The sequence below is a fragment of the Taurulus bubalis genome, assembly GCF_910589615.1.
Source record: "Taurulus bubalis genome assembly, chromosome: 4".
Taxonomy (NCBI): domain Eukaryota; kingdom Metazoa; phylum Chordata; class Actinopteri; order Perciformes; family Cottidae; genus Taurulus; species Taurulus bubalis.
The window spans coordinates 22007924-22018823 of NC_136592.1; the positions used below are offsets into that span (position 1 = coordinate 22007924).

General features: G+C 41.1%; 1 protein-coding gene and 1 pseudogene across 2 annotated transcripts; both read left to right on the forward strand.

Moving 5' to 3' along the window:
* The first annotated feature begins 949 nt into the window (after positions 1-949).
* On the forward strand, positions 950-3613 carry LOC306735333 (trans-1,2-dihydrobenzene-1,2-diol dehydrogenase-like; annotated as a pseudogene). Its single transcript has 6 exons — positions 950-1039; positions 1169-1280; positions 1898-2182; positions 2701-2825; positions 3032-3135; positions 3504-3613. The product of its transcript is annotated as a trans-1,2-dihydrobenzene-1,2-diol dehydrogenase-like (transcript).
* A 2686-nt stretch (positions 3614-6299) lies between these two features.
* Positions 6300-10474, forward strand: dhdh.2 (dihydrodiol dehydrogenase, tandem duplicate 2; the record flags this gene model as incomplete). The annotated part of the gene is made up of 7 exons (XM_079217349.1): positions 6300-6389; positions 7541-7652; positions 7877-8040; positions 8260-8512; positions 9164-9288; positions 9540-9690; positions 9897-10474. The coding sequence occupies 7 exons, from the start codon at positions 6300-6302 to the stop codon at positions 10004-10006; spliced, it is 1005 nt and encodes a 334-aa protein (XP_079073475.1). The 3' UTR covers positions 10007-10474.
* Between the last annotated feature and the right edge of the window lie 426 nt (positions 10475-10900).

Genomic DNA, 10900 nt, shown 5'->3' on the forward strand with positions numbered 1-10900 from the left:
TGCATTTATCTCCTCCTTAGTTCACCTGATTTCGCGAACGTTTATGTAATTCCTTACAATGACAAATGTCAACTCCTCGGAGCTTGAGAGAGAAAGTAAACTCTGCTGACAACACAGTGTCCTCTACTGGCAGCACGTGGCAGGAAGTTTACACAACCGCCTGTCTGTCTAAACGGATGATATTTAGCTCAAGGGCAACTGAGCTCATGCTTTTCCATAGTCATCCTTGCTCAGCTTACTGGCCAGTTAAATTGCCCTGCTGTGGCCACTATGAGCATTCTGTGAACCCAGCATATCTATTTATCCCAGAAACCCCTACGAGACTCGGGTTTAATCAGTGGCTTCTGTGTGGCTGACGGACCATCGCGGGCTAATCAGTGGCTCTCTCAGTGGGAAACAAAGCAGCTCCTGGTTCCAATACTTGACCTGTACAGTGGGAGAGTGCTGATCAGTGGGCAAGGTGAGCCCTCGCCCTGTACACATTCAACTTTCAGCTTTTCCCCCTTCAGCTTGTTAATGTTTAGAGCCCCCACTGATACTCCTGTTACAGATTGTGAGAGACAACTGGTACAAACCACTTCAGCCCCAAATTGAAAGGTCTGTGTCAGCAATAACACAGCAGTCTCTGTGTGTGTGTGTGTGTGTGTGTGTGTGTGTGTGTGTGTGTGTGTGTGTGTGTGTGTGTGTGTGTGTGTGTGTGTGTGTGTTGTGTGTGTGTGTGTGTGTGTTGCACACTCTACCTCAGGGTGGGAACAGAAGGTGACACATCCAGCCTCCCAAGCATATAAATTCAGGAGCCTTCTCGCTGAAGTGCTGCTGGCTCTAAGGCATGACAGTTTAGTAGCTTTCTTCCCCTGAACATGCAACCCAAGGTCACAATTCGCCAGCAGCTTAGATCTTTACTAGAGCACCATCCCCCTCATTTGTCACTTATACATTCCAAGTCAACATGGCAACCCGGTGGGGGCTCTGTGGTGCAGGGAAGATCAGCCATGACTTCAGCGTGGCTATGAAGACTCTGCCTCCTGGAGATCACCAGGTACTCTACCCAAACAAGCTCACTTCATATTTTCACCCAAGGTGTCTCCTTTGTACTAAACAGAGCAGCACTGTGATGCGTGTGTGTGTGTGTGTGTGTGTGTGTGTGTGTGTTTCTCCTTTCACACGCATACCAGTGATTGCAAGGAGGAGCTTGCAGCATGCCAAAGAGTTTGCCAAGAGGCATGGTATTCCTAAGGCTTACGGCAGCTATGTGTAGCTGGGCAACGACCCGGGCATTGGTGAGTTAAGAGCTGTGAGCGGCTGCACAGGCAGAGATAATGGCTTGTTGGTGTCGCTGTTTGAAGCTGAGCCTGGAACATCTGTGTCCTCGTTCTCGATGGAGATACGGTTGAAGCTGACATAGCAGGTGCATGTTTGGTGCCAGCACAAAACAAAATGAAGGTGTGATTGTAGGTTAAAACTGGAAGGTAATAATCATAACACACAGACATCTTCCCCTTTTAATTGTCTTGTGGAAATAAAAATGTATCACATGCAGAAAACTATTTTGATAATGTTGCTAATAAATTACTTTTTCTTTGACATTTTGGCAATAAGATTTAGCATTATTTCCTTTCCTGCCAATAATTATGTGAGAATTTATATCATCCCCATTTGCAGAGAGTATTATCCATCTTCTCATCTGGCTCTCTGTAAGTAAAAAGCAAGGAGAAATAAGGTAGGAAGCAAAACCCTGAATGTCCTGGGAATATTTATGCCTCATGGCACAAGATCATGTTTGACCATCACATCTCGGCCACAGCACTCATGGCAGGTGGAGAAAGTGGAGAGATGTGGTGATAAACTGCTGCTCAGTTGAAAGTCCAGTATAAGATGTTGCTGTTTACTGTTGCAGTGGTGCTAGATTTTCTGCTCTGTCCCGCTCAGGCCATCTGGTCACGCTGTTTTCTGGTACACGGCGAGGTACGCAGGCTGCTGGTGGAGAAGGCAGTACGCGAGCTTAAACTGGTCAAAGCCTACTTCTGCTCCCCTCAGCTCCACATCCCCCGCTCTGTGGAAAAGGAGCTGGGCGGTGGCGCACTGCTGGATATCGGAGTGTACTGCTTGCAGCTTGTGCTGATGGTGTTCAATGGAGAGAGGCCACAGTCCACCAAGGACACAGGGGTGCTGCTTGACTCAGGTATGATTCAGCGCACCGGTCATGCAGCAGAGGTGGGAAGTAGATTAGTCTCATTAACCACACTGCATGAATCACTGATTACAAAGTGGCTATTAAAACCATTAAAAAAAATGAAAATGAGAATCCTTCGTGTGATGCACAAGAAACTTTTTTTTAAAGAAACTGTCCACAATGTAAACACCTCAGGGATGAATTATTCACACAGAAAATCCCAGACTTATCTTTAAAGTGTCACACTAATCCAAAGCCTCCCCGGAGAATACAGTAATACACAAAAACTGACAGGGGAATACTGTCTCATGGCATAAAATCCTTCAACGTAAGTCCATCACACTATACATGCACTGAGCCTTTTCTTGTCTTTTACTTATTTTTTTATATAACATATTTAATTTAATAGCTACACAAAAAAAGTTTTTTGTGACTTTATGCCAGTAAATCCTGAATAAAATTCCATCCATCCCGCCATTTGCTGTTCACTATTGTTTCAATGATTTACCTTTTTACATGTTTGACAGGAGTGGATGAGTCAGTGGTTGTGGTGATGAAGTTGTCCAGGAACAGGATGGCCTTCTGCGCCTTTTCAATTGCTGCTCGACTTCCGAACAGTGCCGTCATCAGCGGCACTGAGGGCTCCATTAAAGTAAGTTATGGTAGTCTTGCACAGGAACATTTGACTTAATTAAGAAATGATCGAGACATGCAAAAACTGAGTTGACTGCTAATTAGTTTCACATTTTATTAAACTGAAGCGTTAAATCAAGGATCCATACACATTGCATTTGACAGTTGAGTTACGAGTTGAGTGATTAGATAAACACCAAAAGGCATGTCCTCTTTCCCCTCCAGGTCCTCGGCTCCATGCACTGCCCGACCACACTCAAGGTGAACGATGCCTGAACCCTGCCTCCCTCTGAATTTCGCAGAAGAAGTGAGGCAGTGCCAGCTTAAAGGTAGTCACGATAAAAAGGAAGGTTGTGTATTTGTCTTCAAAGAGGTGACACTGTATAAAGAGCCCATTTCAAAGGTAAGGTGAGTTTGAAAGAATTCAATGAAACGGTCACCTTTCTGGAGCTTCTTGAGAAAATGTATATGAATATATGAATGCACTCATCAGATTGATTCAGACCTTATCAGTCCTTGGGATGTCCTCTAGCTTATACAGTATTACACTCCCATTTGTTTAGCCTCTTATGAATTTACATACTCTTTACATCCGTGCTATGAGATAATTTATGCCCATTGTGGATATGTGCATAATTTAACTCTGGTTATAAACGGACATGTCTGATTTCCCTGTTAAACTCCTCTTCATCTGCAGGACTTAAGGAGAGCCCACGGATGCCTCTGGCAGACTCTGTCTTACTAACAGAGATCATGGATGAAATCAGGAAACAGGTGGGAGTTGCCTTCCACCAGGACAGCCAGTGACATCACTCCAAAGCCGGGCTGTTTTCACCTGACTTACTCAGATGGAACATAGGGAGCTGCTCGAGGCAGGCTTTGGATCTTTAAGCAGATCACTCATGGCAGTGTGGGACAAAGCCCGAGCAGACACAGTGTCAGTGAGACAATTGGGACTTGGATAACATACTGGAGTGAGCTGCTACTGAAGTAAAAATCTAATCTGCAAATTATTTGACCATGCAAATCAATGCATTGATTGTTTGCTTTCCATTTATTTGTTTTGCATCTTATCGACCCGTTAGATCTCCAAACTGTCAATCTGCAGAGTCACTATGTAAAGACCTCGGAGGTCCTTATAATACAGTACACAACACACACTGACACTGTGTGTGTTGTGTACAAATGTCAGTTTAAAAAGGTCTTAAACCAGATAAATCACAATGTAAACACACAGAGCAGCCATGTCCTGTAATCAAGTCCTAGGCCTCTAAAGGCATCCCCAGCTGTCACTGTGGGGTGCGTGATTGATGAACCCAATAGAGGATTGATTGGGAAAGCCGTGTTTCATTTCAAATATCATCCACTAGAGAGAAGAAGAGACTTCGAGTGGCACATTTGAATCAAGGTGTTTTGTCATGTCTGACCCCTGCAGTCGTGTACAAATAGGCTCATGGTCTCTATATAGAAATAGGTTGCAAAGCTTGCTTTTCAAGGTTAGGTCTTTATGAGTCAGCAAAGAGCATGGCTCATTTAATACTTGTTTTCCAACCTTTCGGCCTTGTACTGTAGGCCTTCTAAAAACTGGGCGGTGTCTCATTGATACAGGATGCAGTCCATGAATGCAAATGCAGTAATATTATTTTGGTGTTGCTTTGTGAATGAATTGACATTTGCAGATATAAAAAGAAAGAGTTATGAGTAAATTATGTACAATGTATTTCTATACATGTCATGTGTTTCCGTGCCACAACTTTAACCTTTTACATTTATTTATTTAGTACAGAGGTTGAATATATGTACCATTCAGCCTCAAGCAATATAATGATACATGCAGACCAACAGAACGTCCCTGTACATTGTCACGTCTTACTCATGTCACCAAGAGTTTGTCTTGGGACAGAACATTGCCCATCGAAATTTAAATATTCAGTAAGGTAAAAGGTCTTATAGTCAAAAACTTAATAAAAATGATTGTTTATACGATGGCCTTGAGTCTAGGCAGGGAAGAAGGAAGGGAACACCGTGCCTCCATCTTGTGCCACTGTGGAAATCAACTCAATCTGTTGGTTTCCTCCCCAACATGGCAACCAGTTGGGGAATCTATAGCGTGGGAAGATCAGTCATGACTTCACTGAAAACTCCTCTTCTTCCTGAAGACCACAAGGTATCAGTATGAGTAGATATGTAGACTCAAGCCGCTGAAATGCTTATCAATATTAACACCATTATTGATGTGTTTCATCACAGTCCGGTCATACAATTACTTTTCTAGCTTAAAAACATGATGTTTAAGTGTGCAGTTACTCTTGAGTTTGCTGCACACTAGCTAGCATGGGATGCTTTTATTCATTGGTTTGTGTTAACATTCAGCTTCTGACTGGCCTCATCTCACCTTGCAAAAAAGTCCACTTCTTGCTGTTGCTTTCCTCCAGTCTTTTACATCTCATCTTCCATACAGTATGTCTTGGTGAAGCATTTTTTTAAGCATTTAATTATTCTTTTATTTATTTCTGTATTTAAGCTTCTATTTATGTATTCCTGTATTTATTCATACAATTTTGCATCTATTTATTTATTGATATTTAAATCATTTTTCGATAGCTTGGTCTATGCGTCACAATTTCTAAAAACCACACGGGTTTGAGGAAGGCGATGAATCCGCATGGTCCTAGTGTGTGCCCTATACCTTCTTATTCCCCTCCTAATATTGTTTTTGGACTGAAAACCTGGAGGGGGCCATTACCGAAACGTATTCAACATCAATTTGCGAGGAAATTGTTATCACTTTCTTTCTATTAATTTGATGTGGCTTCTGTGGCGCAACTTTGACCTATTACTTATTTAGTGAAGAGGTAAAATACAATGGACCATTCAGCTTCAATATAATGCCAAGCAATATAATGATAAATAGCCGCTAACAAAATGCCCCTGTACAAGTCATCTTATACCAGGGCTGTTTCGTTTCGATACATTACATTAATCACTTCAACTGGTGCAATATAAATACTTTGTTTAATAATTTTTATTCTGTCTGTATATGCAATACTGCTATTGTGGATTCTTTACTGTTTTTTATTTCTGTTTTACTGTTTGCTTATATTTATACTTCTTGTTTATATTTTTATTTTGATTTAATATGTGTCTCTAGTGTGCACTTTACTTGCTGCAATCCTGCACATTTTTACTAATACAGGATTATCTTATTTTATCAAATTAATAATACAGAATGAGATAACAATACGGAAATAGGAGATAATTATAAAACGTAATCGTGGATAAAAATAAGACTCTGACTATTGGAAGCAAAAAGAGAAGACAGAACAATATTAAAAAGTAGTTTCATTTTATCTACGTTTTTTTGACAAATCATTTTATTTGTGTTATTTCTTCGTTAAAGATAATATTCTACCTCCACCGTGTGGGCGTGATGTGGTACTGATATCAACTCAATCTGTTAGTTTCCTGTCCACCACTACAAACCGTGTCCAACATGGCAACCAGGTGGGGAATCTGTAGCGCGGGGAAGATCAGTCATGACTTCACTGTGGCCCTGAGCAGTCTTCCTCCTGCAGACCATCAGGTATCAGTATGAGTTGACGCGTAGACACACATTAACTGGTTTCAAATACAAGACGTCTCCACAGGACTCGCCGAGGATTCTCGCTCCGTTTAGACCAGCTATATTTCTGACGTTTCCGACAAGCCACAGTTCACGTTGTTGAAATCAGGAAACGTTATAGATTTGCAACCTGCAGCTTTAACGAGCAAAATGCCATCGGCACTGGACACCAGTGAGTAGAAATACAATGCAAGACACTGTTTGCAGCATTTTGAATACTTTGGCACACTTTCTTTGTACCGTAAAGAACGCACTAAATGGGCATCTACATTTTCTTTGCACTTTATAGCCGAAGAACTACGGCACTTTTTTTTTTGCCATAAATCATTTTATTGAGGCAAAAGTTATGATTATAGAAGTTTAGATTACATAGTTTTATCTAATGTTAAGAAGAACAACAAAGTACCATACTTAAGGCATGCATTGACTACAAACTGAATCTAAGTTAAGTTAAGTTAAGTTTAAGACTCATCCAGCTCTGCTGTCACAAGGATCGTTACAGGAAAACATTCCTGCCCACGGCAATAAGACTTTACAATAAATCAACTCTGGCCAGATCCTCTGTAAATTAATGAATTAACATCAATAGCCCTTGCACCGCTTTTGTTGTTTGTTACTCACTGTACATGTTTATAATATACACTTCATATACACTACACTACACATACGCATTTTTGCACTTTCTCTATTGTTTAAATTTAATTTCATAAATCAATGCACTCTGCGGTTTCGTTGTACATATTGAGTTTCGCTGTATATATTGAGCATCTTTCATCCCTGTTATTTGTATTGTTGTGTCTGTAAGTTGCTACTATGACAATGTATATCTATCTATCTATCTATCTATCTATCTATCTATCTATCTATCTCTAAATGGGAGAATGACACAAATTGCCAATTAAACTATTTTTCCATTCTGGTCTATATGCAGACACCACTAAAAAGCTCAGTTCTAGTATGAGATACATTACATAATGCAAAACATGTAATGTGGAGGTATTGAGTTCTCCATATAGACTAAAACAAGTTAGATTTTTAACTTGGGGCCTTTCATTGTGGTGGAACAGAAGCACTGTGTTACAAAAATGAATATCATAAAACTGGATTTTCAGGTTGTGGCTGTGGCAGCTCGCAAGTTGGAGGATGCACAGGAGTTTGCCAAAAAGCATAGCATCCCCCGGGCATATGGCAGCTATGAGGAGCTGGCCAGAGATCCAGATATAGGTTGGTCACATTAGATTGGCTGATGGTTCTTTGCATTTGCTATTTCAGGATATTTCAGTGTGAGCTGAAGCTTCACAAGGCAGTTAGCTTCAACCCTCTGTTGAATCTCCGCTTATTTCCGGTACAGTTTGACTTCCAACTGTTTTCATTTCCTGTGGAAAATGTACTGAACAATCTCTCTTGCTACAGCATACTCTCTGGTTTGTTTGTTTATTTTTGTGCAGACGTGGTGTATGTTGGCGTTATCCACCCCTACCATCTGAGCACTTGTCAGCTCTTTACGAATGCCAAGAAGAATGTGCTGTGTGAGAAGCCGCTGGCCATGAACAGCAAGGAGGTGAAGGAGATCCTGACCTCTGCCAAGAGGAACAATGTCTTCCTCATGGAGGTACGGATGGGAAACATCTTCAAAGCTTTAACTTATTTACTTTTCACTTAAATCATTTAGGGGTCGGGATGTCTATAGTTAAGAAATTAATCTAAATAAGCTTGCAAACCCTTTATTTTAAGCTGTGATGTTTGAGTTCCAGTGTAAGTCAACACCTACGTAACAGAACACCGAGCAACTAAAATATAACTGTAGAAAGTACCCTGCCCTTTGCTTTAGGCTGTCTGGACCCGATTCTTCCCGGCCTCAGTGGAGATCAGACGGCTGCTGGCCCAGGGGGAGGTGGGAGAGGTGAAGATGGTCAGATCTGAGTTTGGCGTGCCGGTAAAGGACGTGCCGAGATCAGTGCAGAAGGAGCTGGGCGGAGGAGCAATGCTAGATCTTGGTGTCTACTGCTTGCAGTTCATATGTATGGTGTATAATGGAGAGAAGCCGGAGGGCATCCAGGCCACAGGGGTCTTCCAGGAGACAGGTAATGACAAAGAGAACAGTAGGATCTCAATGATATGTGTGTATGTTAAGGAATCTCTATCGCTTCATTAACACTGATGAAGTTTTGCAAACATAGCTCATTCGTTTACCAAAAAGCTAAATCTTTGTTCACATGATATGAGTGATATGAGTCATTAAAAAGACTGTTGTAGTGGCGTCGTCGTGCTCAATCCTGCTTTCTGTTTGCTACACATCATCAGAGGTTGACAGTGGCAGGATAGTTGCCCAATGACCTCAGACATATATATATATATATATTCATTTGCAGCCTCTCATATAATAATAAATGGGAGTTTTTAAGTTGGAGCTGGTAAAATATTCGCTAGTTGGATTTTACACTGTTTATGAATTGAGAATCGTTAACCAAGGGAGTGTTCGTGTCTGAAAAAACTTCACCTCTTATGTCTTAACTGGCACAATAAAAGTAGATATGATAGTCCAGACACTTAGATTCTTCTTCAATATAAAGTAAAATGAACTGACTCAACAGTTTCTTTTTGCAGAGGACACATTGGACACACTGCAACAGTCATTTATGTTGCACTTTTTAAAATCATGTCACTAAATGTACACAATTTATTTGATTACCACTTCATCAAATGTAAATCGTCATTTTGTTATGTTGTTGCAGGAGTGGATGAGACCGTAGTTGTCACTCTGAAGTTCTCCAAGAACAGGCTGGCAGTGTTTACTTGCTCTTCAGGTATACTGTTGCCAAATGATGCCATTATCGTGGGGACAAAGGGCAGCATCGGGGTAGGTCATCCCAGCAGAGCCGCATAATCAAATACATTTTAAATTGAGTAAAATACCAAACCAGTTTGCATCTTGAAGATATTAAAAGTTAGTAAGTGAACAAAGATGTGAAGCAATGCAGGAGGGCAATTAGTAAGTTACATGTGTGTTGTGTAAGACAAAGATGGAGAAGTATTTTCATTGCATTGTAGCTATTATAATTGTATGCCTGCTGTTACTGTTGTGAAAATATCCTGTTCCATGCTTTTTAGATCCCTGCCCATATGTGGTGCCCCACATCATTAGTAGTGAACGGGAAGGAGACCCAGTACCCAGTGCCAGAGCCCCATCTGCCTATCAACTTCCTGAACAGTACGGGGATGCGTTACGAGGCAGAGGAGGTTCGACAGTGTTTGCTCAAAGGTACTGTGACATTCAGCCTATTTTAGTCTGTCGGTGATTCATTATAACGTTAAGGCACATCATTAACATGTTATACATACTTTTACCACAAGGTGGCATCAGCAACACTGAAATCCTAATGCTAATCCTAATCCTATTTACTATATTTCTACCTGCAGACTGAGCGGTACTGTACATGTTCTTACAGTGTGATTGTACCCATGTAGGGCTAAAGGAGAGTGCAGTGGTGTCCCATGCCGACTCTCTTCTGCTGGCTGAGGTGGAGGATGAGATCCGCAGGCAGGTGGGGGTGGTGTACAGCCAGGACTGCCAGTAATGTGAAACATGGAGCTGAATGATATCCCTGTGTGTTGAATAAAACAAGTTTATTATGGAGCATAAATGGTTCTTTGTTCTAACTGGACATAATAGCCTCTACCCTTTCACGTTGAGGTGTAGCGGATGTAGTAACCTTGCTACTTTTAACAGAGGAAGCTCCTGGTCCTGCAAAAGGAACATTGCCACAAACAGGATTTACTAGGACCTTGAAGTCTACTGCAGTAGTTGTTCTAATACTTTGTTTTGTATTTCCTGCTTAACAACATACTTCTGTACTGATATGTTAAAGTGGGATGCAAGGCACAATAAATAACCTTTGCGGCATAATTCAACTTTTTCAAAACTTGGATTTGCAATAAAATCTTGTAAATCCTGTTGGTTACTCTCAACACAACTACAAATGACTTTTCACCCTTGCCTGACTTTTTTTCTTTTTCAAGGGAATATCACAGACAAGCCCCCAATTGTGTTAGGTCCCCTATTCAGTCTAGAGGATAAAGGGGGGACGAACACAGGTCAGCCAAAGAATAAGTGAAAGAAAGTCAAAAATAGGAGTAATGTTTTTAAACAATATGTATTCACTGCTACAGAGGAGAACTTCTGAATAAATAGTTCACTGGTGTTTTCAGTGATGTAACGCTTTGTCACAACCTGGGTTTGGACATTTGTGTGTAGGGAGATTGCACTTTTAAAGAAAACACAGAAATGATCAAAGAGTGCAACATCAGTCACAGCAACCTTGGAAAATTCTGACCTTTGGTGATGATTAGGTCTAAAGTGTGCCCCTCGTTGTGGGTGGGACCTGTTACATGCTGAGTCAGATCATAGTTACCAAGGACACCACATAGCTAGCAGTGTTTTTCAACCTTTTTTGAGCCGCAGCACATTTTCT